Source organism: Diadema setosum, chromosome 17 (assembly GCF_964275005.1).
Source record: "Diadema setosum chromosome 17, eeDiaSeto1, whole genome shotgun sequence".
NCBI classification, from domain to species: domain Eukaryota; kingdom Metazoa; phylum Echinodermata; class Echinoidea; order Diadematoida; family Diadematidae; genus Diadema; species Diadema setosum.
In genome coordinates, this window is record NC_092701.1 from 30,236,214 (window position 1) to 30,256,503 (window position 20,290).

The window sequence follows — 20,290 nt, forward strand, 5'->3', positions numbered from 1 at the left end:
TCAGGATTAGAGTGAAACCACTATCCAGACTTTTGTTCTCGTTCTTTATTTTTGTATTTCTAGCAAAATGGCAGAGTCTGTGTAAGGGCTATAGGTGAGCAAGCTTTCTTTTACTTCAAGAATTCATTTCTACACATTATCTTCTGGGTGATAATGAAAAAAAAATATGTTGAGTATGAGGATTGCCCTCAGCATTAGCATTTGAATGGTATGAATGCATAAGATGTTAAAGCATCTAAAAACAGCACTCAGCTAGGTTAAAATTTAAATGCACCAGGAATCAAGTTCTGTCGATTAGGAGGTTGGTACATGACAACTACATTAAAATGTACTATGCCGGACACTAAACATCTGCAAATGAGTGTGGTATTAGAGCAAAATCAACACCAAACCAAGCTGGGACTGTTTGGCATGATTCCTTTGGTTTGTCTGCTTGTTTGGTTGTTTCTTTCTTTTGTTTGGGTTGTGGTTGGAGGTATCCTCTAGATATTAGTAGTAGTGCAAAGAAAAAAAGTTTTGGTGAGCTAATTAGAGACAAAATATGATGTGAGAGAACCAATAAAAATGGTTTAGCTCCAGAAGGTAGCAAGAAATGAGATTTCATCAAATACAAGAGAGTTGCTCACATCTAGTCCTTTTTCACCTTTAGGGCCCCTTTCTCCTCTCTTGCCTCGAATGCCCTAGAAAAGAACAGAAAAAATCATCTTACTGAGTCCTGGTCAAGACTTCTGGGTTCACTACCTCCTGGTTCATTTCTTTATAGTAATGATGCATCAACGATGTTGTCAATTTTTGATAAACTGTTATCATCACCATCACAATCACACAGAAAACCTGCACAATATTCAAAACATTATCCCACTTGACTACAGTAATAATGTTCATATTGTGTAGGACATGGATTGAAAATGATGAACATAAATTTACCTACCAGTTTATTTCATTTGCCCTATTTGTCTATATCCAACCTATTAAATATGGTCTTGCTTCATTTTTCCCCCTGTTGTTTACTGAGTTTTGATAATCTAAAGTGGGTCTCCAGCATCCCAAAATGTAATATAGAGGATACATTTTGATTTCTGAGCGTAATTCAGAACTGGTAACAGGCGTTAGCTCATTCTTTAAATCCAAGTACACACATAGGATTCAGTGCTGGATGACTACATAATATTATAACAACCTTATTGATATTTATTCATTTGGCTAAACTTTGTTACTTTGGCTCATCATTTTCATTAGGCATCATGTCCTCCTCTTGTCCATAATGCTATCAAAGCTCTTGTTGCTTGAAACAGTTACCATCACTAGAAAACCAAATGCCATTTTTTTATGCCATGAGTAAAAGATAATTACTGTTGCACAAATTGTTGAAGTAATTCATAACTTTCAAATTGTGTGAACAAAGAGAATACACAGCTTCTTGTACTTCATCTATTTTAGCAGATTTGAATCTGTGGCCATCGGGTAATATAAACAAAGCACCATTTTTTTCAGGCAACAGACAGATATGTTGTAAAGTCAGGGTGTTAGTGGATGTAAAGATTAACCAATTGGCTCTGGAAATCTGGTGGGATCTGTAAAAAGTTTACACAGACTTCAGAATTTCAAAGAATATGGGTTAGTTCCTGAAAAAATAAAAATAACAACAGCATCTCATAAACATCATTGTCTTCACAGTGAGGTGGATATGAAGCGTTTAACTGCAAAGTGGGTCAAACACTATTTTAAAACATTTTGAAGTCAGTCCAACATCAGGTAGTGTAAAATCAAACCTTTCTGAAGATACCTCACTTCTTGCGTAACAAGGAATATTCTTGAACTTTCTTTCTTTCTTTGCAGGATATACTGCAAATATCTCAAACATAAACAAGGATTGAGTTAGTTTGTTCAGCAATCAAACTCTTGATCCTGATTTCATATTAATCATAGTACAGCCTGTATTGAATTTCTAACTAGGAACAAATTTCCAGTTACCAGGAGTGTTGGGAAATTAAAAAAAAAAAAAAAAAAAAAAAAAACCTTTTGGACTTCCTCAATTACTGATTCCCATTTTTTGATCAACATTGTGATTGTTATTTAGTCAAATATCTCCCATCTTCATCATTAAATCTTTGTTAAGAGTTGCAGCAATAGGCTAATCCCACATATGGAAGATAGAGTAAACATTATCTCCTTCCATCCAACAAAGACTTACTATCAGAACTGTATTCCCTATTTGTCTCTGCCATGGCAACAAACAATCCTGCTACATGCATTGGCCCACATTCTTTTTCTTATCTAAAAGACCCCCCCCCCCAAAAAAAAAAAAAAAAAAAAAAAAAGTAGAAGAAGAAGAAGAAGAAGAAGAAGAAGAAGAAGAAGAAGAAGTAGCTGACAGGTTACTCAACCCTGCTGTGAGACCTTGGCAGGCTAGCAGCAAGAACGTATTTGAAGACACCACAACCCCATCCTCAATTAAAAAGCTTCTGCCACAGGAACATCATTATAAGTTGGAAACCACTGAGAGGATCATCGCTCCCCTGAATCCCCCTGTCCCACCACCCATCCCCCCCCCCCCTTTCTTCGCCTGTAGCCTTGAGTTTCTAATTCACAAAAATTCTCTGGCCATGGACTTGGCATTCCACATCCCACAGTGACTCGATGTGGTACTATCTGACTTTTGAGATGTGATATATGACCATGAAGAGTAAGAAATTGAGTTAGCTCTCCTTGCATCTCTGGTCTTGTTTCATTTTCTGTTTAGTTTCAGATGTCAGAACTCCCATGCTGATGAGTCATTCATATAATTCCTCCAAACTCAAACTTCCAAAGTCTTTGAATAATGAGAACAAAAACTGTACAATAATTGCAATGAACTTTCTGAACTAATGTAAACTTTCACTTACTTGTTTTCATTGATTTTTCAACTTTGTGCTTATTACATTCAGGTGCTCACTTTACCCCATAAAGCATTTAATCTTTGTGTCATTACAAAATAAATCACACAATCAAAACTAAATACTTCAGAAGCACTTTCGTGAACACTTGGAAAATCATCAGTAATTGTATATTCTCATGCACAGCGTGGAAAGGACATTTCAAACCAACCATTGACTATCATCTACCTATACATGTTTTGAGCCATTACCCTTATAAAGACTATCCCTTTATTAAAACGATTATCACCATTACCTATATCATTGCCATAATTCTTGAGTACAAGATGAGAGAAATCATATAATTAAAACTAGAAATGTCGCTATGGCGACTGGTATGCCTCCGCCATAATGCATGATTCTCCTAATAGGTCTATAGTACATGTGGACAATGTGTGATTACATTTTCACAAAACTGGCAAAATATTAAAATGACGTTTGTCACAAATGTATTGAATGTTTACCTTCCTTGACCTATGTTTAATTGGATGAATAGGAGAGCATGTATTTGGGGATTTAAGAACTTTAACTTGACTTTGACCCTTTCATAAGTTTATGCACCGAGTAATTTTCAAGGTATGGAGAAAAAGTGCAATTTCTGTATTGAAAAGTAAATTGTTATCATTTTCACCTGGTCTTTGAATTATAAGAGAATCACTGTCAGGCAGAACATACATAAATATGTACTAAGTTTCAAGATAACTTGAGCCACTTCCGAGATATGGAGAAAGAAGTAAGTTCAGCACTTTCACTTGATCTTTAGCCTTTTGACCTTTGACCTTCTTGGCAAAAAAAAAAAGAAAATCTCAGAGAATCTCTATTGGGTTATACATGCATACATCAAGTCCAAAAAAAAAAAAATCCTGCTGGCATTGCATAAATATAAGGAAAATGGTAAAATTTTGAAGTATTGCCCTTGACCTTTGACCCCTAACCTTTGACCCCATGAACCCTAAATTCCCTCGATAACCCCTACCAGTCAGTACATGCATATATACTATGTTCCATGAAGATACCTTGAACAATTTCCAAGATACAGAGAAACAAGAGACCCGCGGGTCTAGCGCTCACCTGAGTATCGCAAGTTCACCTTTAACGCAGTCACTAATCTGAATTATTCACAGCTCTACTAAAATTTGACCAGGCATTCTCAAGTAGAAGATGAAAATGTACAATATAAAAAAAAAGGCCCAAATTTTTAAAGACTTCCTTAATTTGAGGGGATTGGGGCCCCCTGGGGCCCTCTGGGTGGGGCATGGTGCCCATTTTGATAAACTGAGATCCTGACCCCCTAAGGATGCTACCTGCCAAGTTTGATGAAAATCCATCATGAGGTTTTCAGGAAGACGATGAAAATGTACAATTCAGGCCCCCATTTGGACCTTCCCAACCCCCACCCCCAAGAGGGGTACACCTGGATCTGCTATGAACAAACTTTAAACTACAGTCATTGGTGAAAATGGGTCATGGGGTTCTCAAGAAGAAGATGAAAATGTACAATTTATGCCCCATTAGGACCGCTCCCCACCCCCCTCCCCTGGGTCCCAAGGGGGGCACCCCTGACTCTGCCATGAACAAATTTGAAACTACAGTCATCAATGTACTAACTCATAGTATTAACTTAGCTCTATCACTTCTGGTTCTAGAGAAGAAGATTTTTACAGATTCCTTAATTTTGGGGGGTTTGGGCCCCCCTGGGGGCCCCCTGGGTGGGGCATGGTGCCCATTTTAACAAATTGAGTGCCTAACCCCCTAGGGATGCTACCTGCCAAGTTTGATGGAAATCGGTCTTGGGGTTTTCAAGAAGAAGATGAAAATGTAAAAAGTTTACGCACGACGCATGACGGACGACGGACGACGCACGACGCACGACGCGCGACGCACGACGGACGCTGGACGAAGGGCGATCGCAATAGCTCACTTGAGCCTTTGGCTCAGGTGAGCTAAAAAGTGAAAATTTTAACATTTTACTTGACCTTTTGACCTTTGACCTTTTGACCTCATGACCCCAAACTTTCACCAGAGAATCTTAATTGGGTAATACATGTATACACTAAGTTTCAGGAAAATATCTTCAGGCGTTGCATAGATATGGGGGAAATAGTGAAATTTTAAGCATTTGACCTTGACCTTTGACCTTGAGCATGTGTACCCAAAAGTTGATAGGCACAACTTCACCCCCTAATACACATACATGCCAAGTTTCATTAGGATACCTCAAAAGGTTTTGGTAGTTACCCTGTCCACAAAAATTCATTACGGACGGACGGACGGACGGACGGACGGACGGACAACCCGAAAACATAATGCCTCCGGCACCACTTCGTGGCTGAGGCATAAAAAAACCCAAAGATAACATTCAAACACTACTGTTTGTGGTTTAATCTCAGATCTCTCCATTTTGTTTCTACATTTCTAATTGAATAGACAGAAAAATAAACATACTAATTGTGCAACTGCTATCACATGTGCCGTCTCATTTAGAAATACTCAAAGCGATTTGATGTGACAAGTCTCAAAGGCTTTTTTTTCTCACAACCTATGTAATGTCAATATTACTAACTGGAGGCAATCAATTTACATACTGTGAAAGCAAAACAGTGCTTAATGACAATCTAAATGCACGACTTCCTTCCTTTACAACCCACTTTTACAAACAATCCAGCAACCAGTTTTGATGGCTTCATTTACTCATATCAGCTGACACTTGGTGAAATGACTTACCGCAAAGTGAAACCACAAACTAAGCTTTTCTTTTCCAACCATTTGTTTGTCTGCGTGTGTTTGTACCTGCCCATTGCATTTTTTTAAAAGGGATGGTACAGTATTGGTGGAGATGAGGAATTGGGCTTTTAACTTTTTGCGAGATAGCAAGAAAACACTTATGATATAGTACAGAGCATACCATTTTAAGAGGAATTCAAAGTTTATTTGATGAAAATCGAGTTTGGAATGACTGAAACATCCAAAAACAAAGTAAAACAAAGTGATCGTAATACAGTGTGGGTCCCACACTTTGTTAGATATCTTTTTGGACATCTCAGCCATTTCAAAACCAATTTTCATCAAATAAACGTTGAATTCCTCATAGAATTGAATGCTCTTTCATATTTCATAAGAGGTTTCTCATTATCTCACCAAAAAATGTTACAAACCTGAAATTAGGTCTCAACCAAAACTGTACAATCCCTTTAACCATCCATTGGCTCAGTTTCACAGCCAAGTATATTGAAAGTTCAATCCCCTCAAGTGGCTAAAGATGTAAATTTGGAAACATTGAATGCCACAGAGTTTCACATCTTAATGATATCTGGTTTTCACGACATACTCTACAGCTATCATATATCGTCACCTGCTGGCTTGATTTTATGATCATATTTCACAAACGAGTTGGATCTTTATTTTTAATGATAACTATGACTAGAATTCTAAACTACTTGCTGTTTATCTTACATGATCCTGTGCCCATTAAGTAGAGCTGATCCACTGAGAAATGTTGAGGGGGAAAAATGTAGGGTATCTCATTTTCATTTACATCAATTTGAGCCATTATGTTTCTCGTTCTACTCCCCCACCCCTCCCAAAGAATTGGCTCAGTCACTCTTTTTCCAAAGATGAGAAGAAAGCTTGTTCAAAACATTTCTTGCAGTCCATGCTGATCTGATGTCTATTTCGCTCTATTTTTCTTGTCAATCTCTACATACCAAATTTAAACAATTTCCCTTCTATTGAGGGCATTTTCAAATGTTGCAACCAGAGATATGTGTAGTTCAACCAACTTTCTCTCACGATTATGATATTAGGCAAGGAATATGTGCATACTCTTCTCACAAATTCTGAAAATGTATTTGCACTTGTGTTTATCACTTGTCTCCATTTTATATACATGTTCTTCATTGAGCACATCATGATTCTCTTTTTTCTTTGTGAAAGATACAAGCAATCAAATTGGTCACTTGGAATGCATTCATCAATTTTGTATCGGTAGGCACATTGTTTCATCCATTATCAATACTTGAGGTGCCTACATGGAAATGATCAATCAATCAATGTATGAATTCATTCTACACGACGTAGGCCCTACCCTTAACTGTCATTTACTAATATCTGATCATTTTAAACAATCCAGCACACAATGCAATAGCATAGTATATTTACTTGTGCCTACTCCTGAATAATTGAACTGTATGTTAGAAGGACATGAAGTGTAATAAATGAAGAATAAAAGCAATATTGACAGAAAATGAGAATACTCACACGAGCTCCCTTTGGGCCAGGTGGTCCCGGTTCCCCTTCTGGTCCTGGTTTGCCAGGCGGGCCTGGATCTCCTGGTGGGCCTGGTGCTCCAGGCCTGCCAATCTCATACTCCTGGGAAGTCAGGATATCAAACATTAATTAGCAAAATGACCTATCGAGCCAACTCTGATCCAAATTTTCACATGGGTTCATACATTATACAAGCGTGAGAAAAAGAATTATCGGCCACATTCGCCCAAACTGTCACATTTTTGTCAGTTCACACAACATAATATACATTCACCATTAAGTCTTGAAAAGGAATAAAACACACGGTTCAATAGAATTTAAAGGCTATCATTATCTTTTATAATCAATATCAGGCTATTCACTTGTGAAACAACAAATTTTCAATGAACATTTAATAGAAGAAGTTTTTTTTCCCCCTACACAGCATCTCTATGGACATGAGTTCACTGACCTACATCAGCTTTTCATCTAGGTCTTTATAGATACTTGGACTGATGTTTCACTTACTGAAAATGTCTCTACAGTACATAAAAGCAGATCAAATTTGTTCATACCCCACCAGGTACTCCTTTGGGTCCCGCCGGCCCTGGTGGTCCTGGTCTTCCAGCTGTGCCTGGTTCACCAGGTGGACCAGGCAGCCCTTTTAGGATCTGTAGTCAACAGGTGTCACAAGTAAGAGCAAATTAACCCGTTGAGGACAAGTCCCGAGTATACTCGGGCAGGTGTCTATGGGAAATGCGTGTTGTAGCAAAATCAGCCTGTCTTAAACAGGTTAGTACTATCCAGGCAAACTTTAGAACTCCATCATGGTACAGCGAATATATAACTCTATATCTTCATGACAAGGAGATACTGAACTCAAATTATGCAAGGAGTGTACTTCACTGGATGAGGTGATTTATAAGTAAGGCAATTTTGATGAAAACATAGGAAACTTGACTACTTTGCTGGAATAAAAACTTTCATATTTCAATAGTCTCCTGTTTGAATTTAAAACTGGGAATGTTTTGAAATGACTTTCATGACTACCAGACATTCATGTGGACAATAAGTAACAAATAAACTCCCATAAGACAGCAGGTGTCACAAGGGAGAGCAAATTGATACTATCCAGGCAAACTCCATCATGGTACAGTGAATACAACTCTACTATCTTCATTAACCCGTTGAGGACTGGCAGATTATGCTAAAACACACATTTCCCCATAGACACCTGCCCGAGTATATTCGGGACTACTCTACAATGGGTTAAGATGAGATAGGTTCTACTGGGTTCAAATTAAGCAAAGTGTGTACTTCACTGGATGAAATTACTTACAAATAAGGTGGTTTGGCTGAAAAAATAGGATACAACTTTGCTAAACTAAATACTTTGATATTTCAATAACTAAATACTTTGATATTTCAATAATCTCCTGTTTGAATTTGAAGTCTGGGAATGTGTTGAAACTGGATTTGCTGCTTTCATAAAACATGTAACTTGTAAGCATGGCATTTCGAATTACCCAACGTGTAAAGATGCTTAATTACTAAAATCACTTACATATATGACTGCATGTAAATATCAAAGCCAATTTTCTCAAAACTGTATTAAAGTGGTGGCCTGCTTTTGTGCCATAATTTAGGGGAAGTCGTTGGAACAAAGTGAGATAATCTTTCTGTCACTTGGTAAACAAAGAATCAGGAGAATGTCAGAAATTCCTTATCAGAAATTTAGCTTTCATGACTATCAGATATTCACGTTGATAAGTAACAAATAGACTCCCATATTGTTTTAATCTATGTTTGAATTATGTGTGTTAGTAATACATACAATATGCAAGTAAAGTCTTGTAAGTTTTGAAACACGTTATATAAAATGACATTTGCTTCACGTTCTTTTTCCACTGATGAAATTAGCATCATCACTACTTTACTCACAGGATACTGAGACCTCAGCTGCTCTAAGAGAAACGCTACAACCGCCTTGTCATCATTCATCAGGAGGTAATCAATCAACCCCTGTGGTAGTCCAGGGATTCCTGTTTCAACAATTGTCATCCGGCTCTTCAAAAAGTGGTGGAAAATGATGAAAGAGAAAGGGCAAAAAACAGTAAGTTATCATCATAAACTGTGAAAGCAGAAATTTTCGCATGCATTTTCATTTAGTAAATTTCGCAAGAGCCAAAATTTGCAAAATTAAAATGCATGCGAAAGTTCTTGTCTACATTAATGCATTGAATGCCAGTGGCAATTCACGAAAATTCAACCACTCGCAATGGTGCCTTACAGTTCTCAATTCATGAAATGTACTCATAAATTATATGGAACTTACTGTAACAGCATGATAACTGAAAACAACATTTAGCTGTTGAAGTTGACTACCACATATTACATGGGTACAAAGAGGTATGTAGCTTTTATCTTACTGGCTTTTTTTTCTCTCTCTCTCTCTCTCTTATTCTTGGGGAGGGGTGCGATGGGATGGGGATGTAGGAGAGTACCAGTAATGAAGACGTTGCCTCTACTTTTGGGTACACATTACTTTCATGCAGGTGTATAATCTTAACGGGATATTCCATGCATGGGACTGATAGGTTCTTGTGATGGATCCCTACATTGAAAGGAAGAGCCTTGCTCAGCAGGCTATCTACACTGTGCAATAACACAAACTCCTTCCAGAGGGTCATGGCTGCAGACTTGTATTGCTGGACATCATCATTTTGTGCAAAGCAGAACATCCACATAATAGGCTATAATATGCAAATCACATGCATTCTCAAATAAACTATAACTAGCCCAGCAACAATGTGAAATCTTCACTGCTGTACAACTCAAGTATAGTGGAGAGGACACATCATGAAAAAGGATAACAATATTGCTTCTCCCACCACATATACACTTATTTTGATATGCCTGAATTTATATAATCTAATTTTTGTGATGCACAACTCTAACCAATGCCCAGAAAGTATTCTGTGAAAGGTCTTGACAATTAGTGGTTTCTAGCTACCTAGAAGATTGTGTTCCTAAACAAAGAAGAATTCAGGGAAAAGAGTAGGAAGGGAGAAGCTATTATCGATTCATTTCAGGCAGTTTCGGGCAGGAGGCAGCTAGTCTGAACAGCCAGTCCTAGATATGGGTCACATTGTGATACCTGATCGCTCCGCCTCTCTCTCTAACTCTTTCCATCTCTCCTTATCTCCCTCCCTCTCTTTCCTAATTTCCTCGTCTTTCTCTTTCTCCAGAATCCTCTGCAGCAGATTAAGGAAAGTTCGAGGCAAGATGCCATTATTGGCAACATGCTGTTTGGGAGGACCCTGAACTCACTGACACAATTACAGATGAGGTGGATGGGACTCTATCACAGCAGGGATAAAGCATTCATTGGGAATGAGCTTTTGAATCTGGAATCTTCTTTTCTACTTGTTTTTCTCCCTTCTTTTCACTCAGTTTGAATTGGTTTACTGTTTCTGCATGGTAAATGAACTTAGATCAATGCACTGATCACAAAAATTGCACATAGAGAAATAATAAACATTGTTACAATGGTTTATCTGTGCATGTTTGTGTTTGTACTATGCATGTGTGTGGGGGTGGGGGAATCATCAACTACCTGCTATCACCAATAGTCAGCGGACCAAAATATAGACCTATGTACATCAAACTTAAACAAATTAGGACTATTTTTTTTTTAGAGAGAATTTTGATTATAATACAGTCAAAACCCAATTGAATAATGTCAAAAAGTCTCATTAAGATATAAAACCAAATGATTTATGATGCAATCAGAAAAAAAAAACAACTTGTAAGACATTTTGTGACAAAACAGGGTTAATCCTAAGATTGCTCAAAAGCATCCAGAAACAAAAAAGACAGAGGCAAAGATCAATTCACAATAGTCATTAAACATCAAACACAATGTTGTCTACAAGGGCTTTCCTTCACCACTAAACTTCTTCAGACAAAAAAACAAAAAACTCACTTTATGTGACTAACTATTGCTACTGTCTGTTTCAATTTCCCTTTCAAAGAAGGAGAACAATTTCTGAGGAAGAATTCTTCAGAACATTATCTATATCTCAAATCTTCAAAATAATTTATGTTGAAGAAAATTGATAATTCAGTTACATTTGATCAGTGGTCTTCCACCAAGATGATTTACATGTTCAATTATTCTATGTATTAGGCCATTGTACTCTCACTTTTCTTTTCTGTTTTTCTTTAACAAACATATCCTCCCAGGAATCCGTGAGATTCATATGTACCAACAGACGAATGGCCTTCAAGAAAATGAACAATTATGTTGTTTTTGTGACCTATTCTATTCAAAGTTCACTTTTAGAAAATTCAACTCATGACATGATCCATCTATTCTACAAGTGCATGTGCCCTCAATTACTGAACTTCAAGCAAAGTTAAACAAATTGTGATTCAGTCTGCAATTTTCTGGCGATGTTTCAGGTTACATTTGATAATGTGCAACAGAAACACAAGTAAAAATCTAGTAACAGCAATATTCAAAGATAATACAAGTGATTCACAAGGTCTTAAGACTTGAAACAGCAAGTACTGTAGCCCCAAAGTCACTGTGGTTCTACACAGTGTTTAGAATTTGCCTCATTGAGTGCTATGCTGTCAAGAGTTACATGTATATTACCTTAGGTAGCAGATCATGGATGCAAGTTATTTATACCACTGACAAAGTTTCATTACAGACATTAATGGTCACTGAGGCTGAGGTCCCATGTTTTCATTGTTATTTATTACCATTTCACTCAGAAACTTTTCTCTCCCCTCCCCCTTCCACCTCATCCCCCCCCCCCAACAATTCTACTGGGGATAGACATGTGGAGCTAGGATCTAAACTGTTCTGTGTTAAAGGGATCGTATAGTTTTGGTTGAGACCTAATTTTAGATTTCTAACATTTTTGGTGAGATAATGAGAAATCTCTTATGAAATATGAAAGAGCATGTAATTCCACGAGGAATTCAATGTTTACTTGATGAAAACTGGTTTTGAAATGGCTGAGATATCCAAAACAGAGCGATTCTAATAAGTGTGGGACCCACACTTTTTCATGATCGCTTTGTTTTACTTTGTTTTTGGATGTTTCAGTAATGTCAAACCCGATTTTCAGCAAATAAACTTTGAATTCCTCTTAAAATGGTATGCTCTGTACTATTTCATAAGTGTTTTCTTGTTATCTCGCAAAAAGTTAAAAGCCCAATTCTCATCTCAACCAATAGGGCCTACAGTAACTGTACCATCCCTTTAATACCATATCCTTTCTATTTATGATCTAGATTCATCCAATGTTTCTATTCCTGCTTCAGCCATTCTACCCCCCCCCCCCCACCCTTCTGTTCACTTCTAAGTACTTCCTTCCTTGTGCATGAGAATCATGATTGTAAAAACTTTTCTTCTTCCATTTCTCATATTCTTTTTACTTTCCTTTATTTACGTCTTCATTAACCTGTTGAGGACAAGTCCCAAGTATACTCGGGCTGGTGTATATGGAAAATGCGTGTTGTAGCAAAATCAGTCCGTCCTCAACGGGCTGAGCTCTTGACAAGGCCATCTCTTGTCGAGATGGTCTCTCCTTTTGTTTGTTTGTTTGTTTATATTGTTCTTTTTCTGTTTGTCCAACTTGCAGAAAGTAACCTAAAATCTTGGTCTTGATAGATTCTACATTAGAGTGAAATAAATGAGATTCAATCTTAGACACTCCAGAACATTCTTTTGTGGCACAGTTGATTTCTTTCCTTGTGCAAAAACTCTAAGTAATATATTGCTTGTGAAATCAACAAAAAACATCAAACTCTCATCCCATCCACACTAAGCAAACAATAAAGGAAAGGATACTGATTTCTAAATAAAAGTTGATTCAATTGTACACTGAGTCTGCTGGGTTTCTTTTTCCCTTAAATTCCATTGCTACATTAGGATGTCAGCAATGTGTGTGCAGACACTCACTTTACAATGCGTATCAGCTGGAGCATTCCCTGCGTCTCCATAACTACCCTTGACTTTTGACCAACTAACTGTCGGTATGTCACTTGGCATAATCTGATTGGCTGTGCATCCCATTCTAGAATCTTCCTTTTTTCTTCATATGACAAGGCTAAAACTTGAAGGCAACAGTCAGGTTAGACCAACAGTAAAGAGTATGTTTGGTTTTTAGTTTTTTTTTTCCATAGGTTATTGGCATCTTGAATCAGAGGATGGAGGCTGAATAATCCAGCTTTCTGTTTCATTTGTCTTTGGTATAATATCATTGTTTGTCTCCTTTTTTTTTATTTCACCTAACACATTTTTGGCGTACTGTTAACACAAAATATTAAACACAATGATTCCATTTTTTTTTTTTTTGGTGTGAATTTAATGCTCTTCAGAACTGGTGCACAAAGGGCAATGTACATCCATTTAAAAATATCAGAATATAAAGAAATACTCTCATTCATGAAATTGCCAACAAGCTTCTGAAAATTTTCACTGTGGGAAAAGTTATATCAACAAAAGATTTTACTTAATATTACAACATCACAAAGTGTTAGATCTAATTAATCTCATGCAACTGTACTGCTGGGTATTAAGCGTGCAACAATACATACAGATAAAACTGATCAAGTGATGCTGAGTAGTTCAGTCCTTTATGACTTGAATTCACTAATACTTCTCCCATTTAACCCGTTGAGGACGAGTCCCGAGTATACTCGGGCAGGTGTCTATGGAAATTGCGTGTTGTAGCAAAATCAAACCGTCCTCAACGGGTTAAGGTATTCATCTCTCTCTCTCTCTCTCTCTCTGTCCACTAGTACCTCTTTCTTTGCACACCACAATCACATTTGCATACACTTTCTTTTTCCCATTTCTCCTCTTCTCTTCACTTTCCTTTTACTGACTTTGTCTTTTTCAAAAAGAATTTGCTGGAACTTTTCTTGTTCAGAAGGTCTCTTCTTCATTTGCTTCTTTCTGTGTAACTTACAAAAAGAAAGTAGCCTTAATGTTGGATTTGATGGATTCTGCATTCAAGTGAAATAAATGAGATGTAATTTCAGTCACTCTAGAACATTCTTTCGTGGCAGTCTTCTTTTTCCTTGTGCTAAAATTCTAGTTAAGGCATTGCTGGTGAAAACAACAAATCTCTAACTCCTACTCACTCACCCCATCTCCATCAGCAAATCCCACCCCTCCTCTTACTTTATACTGATATATACTTACTGCTATAAACAACTGATTAAATGATGTACTGATCCTGTAGGCTTTTTTCTATCCTTTTCCATTGCTACATTAGGATGTCAGCAGAGCGGGTGCAGACACTGATGTCATCATGCATAATCAGCTGGAGCATTCCCTGCGTCTCCATAACTACCCTTGACTTTTGACCAACTAACTGTCGGTATGTCACTTGGCATAATCTGATTGGCTGTGCATCCCATGCTAGAATCTTCCTTTTTTTTTTCTTCATAAGACAAGACTAAAACTTGACGGCAACAGGGAGGTGAGACCAACAGTAAAGAGTACTGTATGTTTGGTTTTTAGTTTTTTCTTAGGTTATTGGCATCTTGAATCAGAGGATGGAGGCTAAATAATCTAGCTTTCTGCTTCATTTGTCTTGGGTGTAATTGTTTGTGTCCTTTTTTTATTCTAGCTAACTAATTATTCGAGTACTGTAAACACAAAATATTAAACAGGATGATTCCATTGTTTGTGTGTGTGTGTGTGTGTGTGTGTGTGAATTTAATGCTCTTCAGAACTAGTGAACTAAGAGTAATGTGCATCCATTTGAAGATATCAATATATTCGAGTAACTCATTCATGAAATCATGAAATTCATAGAAAATTGCACTGTGTGAAAAGGTAAATCTGTGAAGGTTTTTGCTTTTACAGTACTAGTATCGTAAAGGTTGTTAGAGGAAGTATCACATTCAGCAGCATTGCTGGGTATTACAGCTTGGCACACACAAGACATTAACCAATAAGCATGTTGTATATGTGTCAGGTGATTTCATTGATTACGCTGTGTTTATATGCATGCTGTATAGTAACTATGTAGGACTACATACGCGCACGATACGGACTACGCTATCAGCATGAAGGCTGCAGCGCCAGCATTGCGGCTACTGCGTGCTGATCTAAATAATTGCGTATGACAGTAAGCTTCTACAGGCTGCCCAGCTTTCATCCAACCCGGGATGAAAACGGGAGTGCAAGAAATGAAATATACTATTACTATGGCAACGCAGTTTCCACACATTCAAAACATGGTGTCCTGCTTCTCTTGTTCCAAAGAACAGCATGTGTGCTGAATTGCATGAGCATTGCTACAAAATATGAGGAAGTAGTTTGATCCAAATATTTTGTCCCGATTTATTTTCATATTTAGTTACCATAGCAATGCAGTTTTCAACACATCAAAAGAAAATGTATTCACCACCACACCAATGTGTGTAAAGTTTGTGAGCATGTTGCTTGAAAAAATTAGAAAATTCTGCAATACGCAATATTTTCCCGATCTATTGCCATAATATTCCGTTTACATAGATTGTTACCATAATGTGTTGTTACCAAGGCAACACAGTTTCCAACACATTAGAAAAATGTCTTGCACACCCTCATTCCTGCACTAATTTTTGTGTGCCAAGCTTCGTAAGCATTTTGCTGGAAAAATGAGGAACTTTTGATCCCTAATATTTTCCCGAACAATCGCCATAATATACTGTTACCACGGCAATGCAGTTTTTTGAACCACGAAAGAATGTGACTTGCACATTTACCAAAGGCCAATGTGCATGCCAAATTTCATGATCATTGCTCGCAAAATGTGGAAGTACCTCGTTTACTAAAAGCTATTTTGTGATTTATGGCCATAACATGCCATCACCATGGCAAGGCAGTTTCCAATACATTAAAAAAAAAATAAAATGTCTTGCACATCTCCATCCCAAAACTAATTTGTTTGTGCTAAAAACTTGAGAAGACTTACAATGCACCAATTTTATACCGCGACAAAACGAGAAGTGGACTTATCGGTTTTTGCCGAAAAACACATTGAAAGTACAAAATTTCAAATTTTCCTCGGTGTAGATTTCTAAAAATTAAACCCTCTATTACGTAAGTAACCGACATTCATATATGCTCTCTACATCACTGGCGCTCTACGCCAACAGAGTGTAACGAAAAATTGTGATTTATAAGAATTGAACAAAATGGACTTATTGGATTTTGCGAACAAACTCTTCATACATACAGATCAATTAGTTCTTCAATCTATACAGGGGATTTCCGTTATAACGAAGTCCTTGGGACCGGCAGTTTTCTTGCGTTATATTGAAATTTCGTTATAACCAAACATATTAAAAACATAGGGAGGATAATGTTGCGGCCTGAATTTTTATTTCATTGTAAGTGGAATTTCGTTATAACCGTGTTCGGTATAACGGGAGTGCACTGTATCCTCATCAACACATAAGTCTCTTGTACAATTTTCCTCAAATTTTTCTATTGAGTATGGCACTCATCTTCCTGCATAATGTTGCGGAGTATGTATGATTTGGAAACTTTCCATGTCGATTCTATTAAAACAAGGCTCCCTGGTTGAGAAATAAATCTTTGGAAAACAAAATGGAAGGACAAACGAATGTAAATGTGATAGAAAAAGAATAGGTACTTACCGGGGACATTGTGGTTTCATAGGATACAGGTGTTGTGAAAAGAATCTTGTCATCTTTCTTTGTGGTAACATCCCTTCCGATCCCATCAACTGTGGTAAAATCTTTGTCTACTGGTGCTAGTGTATAGTCCTTTGGCGTGAAGTATGGTTTTGTGGTTGACGAGAAAAATGGTGTCATCATGGTAACCACAAGCGGTACCACTGGTGTTGTCCCTAGTGATGGTTTCGTATCTGGCTCTGGCAGCATAATATCAGGTTCTGATGGTTTAACGGTCCCCGTGGGCAGTTCTGGTTCCTTGCTTGGGGATGGCATTGGTTCTGGGGGCTTCAGAGTCACCTGTGGTTGCGGCGTTTCCGGTATAGGTATGGTAATAGGTTTCTCTGGTGTGGGCTCCACTTTCGTGGTTAGTGGCACAGAAGATTCAAGTGTTCTTACAACAGGTGCTGATGTTGTTGTTTCTACTTCTGGCAGCTTTGCTCCTGTTGTTGGCATCTGCAAATTGACAGTTGAAAATAATTGATACTGGGAGAAATTCTGAAGGTTTATAGCTGTCATAAAGGAATTTTGGAGGGTAAAGTTCTGCAAGGCAACATCTCTTGGCACAAACTGGTCCCAATAGGGACAGATAAGTGGACTCAAGAGCAGTATCATGTTTTTTAAAGGCAGGACTAAAACAGGGGACAAGTTGAAGAAAATTAAAAAAAAAATACTGAAAACTGACTTTTGCAGGTGTTCAAATCTTACAGAAAATCTTCAAGAAAATATATATATTTTTTTTAGCCATAATTCAAAAACTTTGCCTCTAGATCCTACCGGTAGATAAGAATTTAATAAATCACATCAGAATCTTCGCAAAGCTTCTACCCAACACTTAATTGAATGATAGGTGCCATTTATTGGACAGAATAGGCCTATTGCCAACCCTCCAATTACACTGACTTTTATAAGCTTGCTAATCTGAATCACCAATGACTACCAACACTTGAAACTAATCATTAGGTATTAACTATTAGCTTGCTCCACTGCATTAATTACCGAATTGGCTCCCTCTTTGACACCCAACCTGCCCCTTGTTTTCTTTGTCCTGTGTACCCAGCCCTTCCAATAACACAAGCTTTGTACATGTGTCTGCTCACCCTTTATGTTGTCATTGTGCCTCTGATGAATATCCTGCCAGGATTGAAAGCTCAGGCACCTTTTGACTCAATTTTGCTCCACTAGGTCTGCTACTTTTGGATAAGCAATTTTCAGCAGGTAAAGGATATCCCATCTCTTCTCATACGGTAATCTACATGTTGCAACATGGGTCTGTACTTTGATATGCCAAAATACAAGTTTAGAGATTTTTCTTTTTTTTGGGGGGGGGGGGGGAGGGGGAGGCGGACAGAGCTTTAAAGGTCCTATATACCTTTGGGAACAGTGATTTGAAATGTGTTCAAGATAACATATTTGATGCATAGGCCTATGTGTAGGTCTGTTGTATCACAAAAATCCTACCATATAAAATTTTTTCAATAAAGCCTAAAATATAAGGAGATATCAGTATTCTTCTGATTAAACCGTAATTGTAGACGGTTTAGTCCGGCAACACTTTTATTATTATTGTTCATATTTTGTGTATAATTTAACAATACATAACATTGATTATACGGATTCAAATTTTTACAGTGGTTGTTTCTATCCCAAACTCACATTTTGGAACTATCTTAAAGCACTAATGCTGGGTTTTTCTTTCATCCGCAAATGGTAAATTATGCCTTTAAAAGATGATGCTTCTGCCTTCAGAATCCCAGAGGAAAAGGAATCACAGTCCTACCCCTGCAGTCAAAACAACTTTGCTATTCTAGCGATCAATTCAAGGAGTCCATGACTCCCAACGGATCTCAAGGTCTAGGAGGAATGTGACCATGACGACATTTCATCTTGTGACTAACAGGTGATGACAGAAGTTCCCCCTGCGCCCACACCTTTCTTACTGGTTTACTTCCTCCCTCGCTGGAGACTCGACCCCCTATTCAGACTCAAGCCAGTTTATACCAAAACTTGATAAAGAAATGACGTATAAAGAATCATCGTACAGCCGATAGATGGTTCAGACGCTAATTTCGACCATTCCGGAAAAACGTCATATAGATGTGCAGTTTCTCACTGCGCATGTTGTTATGGTCATGAGTGACAGGTACATGGTCACCTTTCGTGCTTGATCCCATCAAGCCCCGCCCAGTAATACTGTTCTATGGTCACCATACATTCAGACACACAATGCACACGATAGTTCTAGTTCGAAATGATGCTCTGACCGTCGTTTCGCTATACGTCGTTTCGTTATACGTCGTTTCGTTAGTCGGCGTTCAGACGTATAAATTCATCGTATAGCTATACCGTTCTAGTATACATTTTTTGCGTCTGAATGCCCTGTCAAAGAGAAGGGTACAAGAGCATACTAATAAGGTACTAGATAAGCTTACCAAGGAGGTACTAGGTGAGCTTACTAGCCTTTTACTTTATCATCATGGAGGAGCATAGTCATACAAGTGTTTTAAAGACAATACCTGCATTTAACAACTCCGAGCAAAGTAATTTCAGCCTTAGGATCAAAACCAACCAGTCTGGATGCATGTATGTGGATTTACAATAGACTGTGTCTTTGTGCACAATACAGTGACAACATGGAGAATATCTACGTCAGGGATATTGAGGTTTGTTGAAAAAATCAGAAATCAAAATATTCATGTGATTTTCATATATGGCAAAAGCAAAATGTGTACTATAGACTTCAGAAGAAAAAATCTGAAATCAGATTCAAATCTACAGAATATCATGCCTGTTAGATATTACAAAGGATATCTACTAGGGTTTGAAAAATCCTAAACCTACAGGGGTCATTTGTAATAAAAAGCAAAGGAACTTTAAAATCATATCATACTTACAGCTCTAAAAGTAATTATGTCCGAACATATTTTTAAAAGTCATATGGTTATATTAATGACCATCAGTGACAGATTTTTGTTTCTGTTCCGGTTTGTAGTCAATTAGAAGAGAGCTTAACCATTTTTTTTTTTTCAAAATGAAATGCCACAGAATGATGCTTTCATGCCTTATATCTTGGTCATGTATTTGACGTGAAATGCAGCAAAGGCAGAGATAGAAAACTTGACAGATGATATTTTTATTTCATATGCCTTATGGAGTGTAATACTGCAAAAAGTAGACAAAATGGCAGAAAAAATACTTCTCCGTCTTCAGAATATGTGCAAGGCACCATGTTCTGCCCTGATCTCCCTCAATCAGCAGATGAAATGATCCTTCATGCTACCCCTCCCTCTCCCCACAGTCAAGCCCCCTGTCAGCCTGTGCAATGATCCATTTAATTCTGGCAGGTACATCCAGGGGTCTTCCAACTAATTGGACCATCTCCCATATCAGGAAGACGTCTCTTCTCTCTTCATTAG

The 20,290-nt window shown here is 37.6% G+C and overlaps 1 protein-coding gene across 1 annotated transcript in view; it reads right to left on the reverse strand.

Annotated features, from left to right (window-relative positions):
* Positions 1-569: 569 nt before the first annotated feature.
* The window catches only part of LOC140240590 (uncharacterized), a 64,977-nt gene continuing 45,256 nt past the window's right edge, over positions 570-20,290 (reverse strand). Inside the window, exons 6-10 of the mRNA XM_072320352.1 lie at positions 16,839-17,330; positions 9,102-9,227; positions 7,736-7,831; positions 7,173-7,283; positions 570-680 (exon numbers count right to left, since the gene is read on the reverse strand). Coding sequence (XP_072176453.1) covers positions 570-680; positions 7,173-7,283; positions 7,736-7,831; positions 9,102-9,227; positions 16,839-17,330 — 936 coding nt within the window. The remainder of the gene's footprint in view (positions 681-7,172; positions 7,284-7,735; positions 7,832-9,101; positions 9,228-16,838; positions 17,331-20,290) is intronic.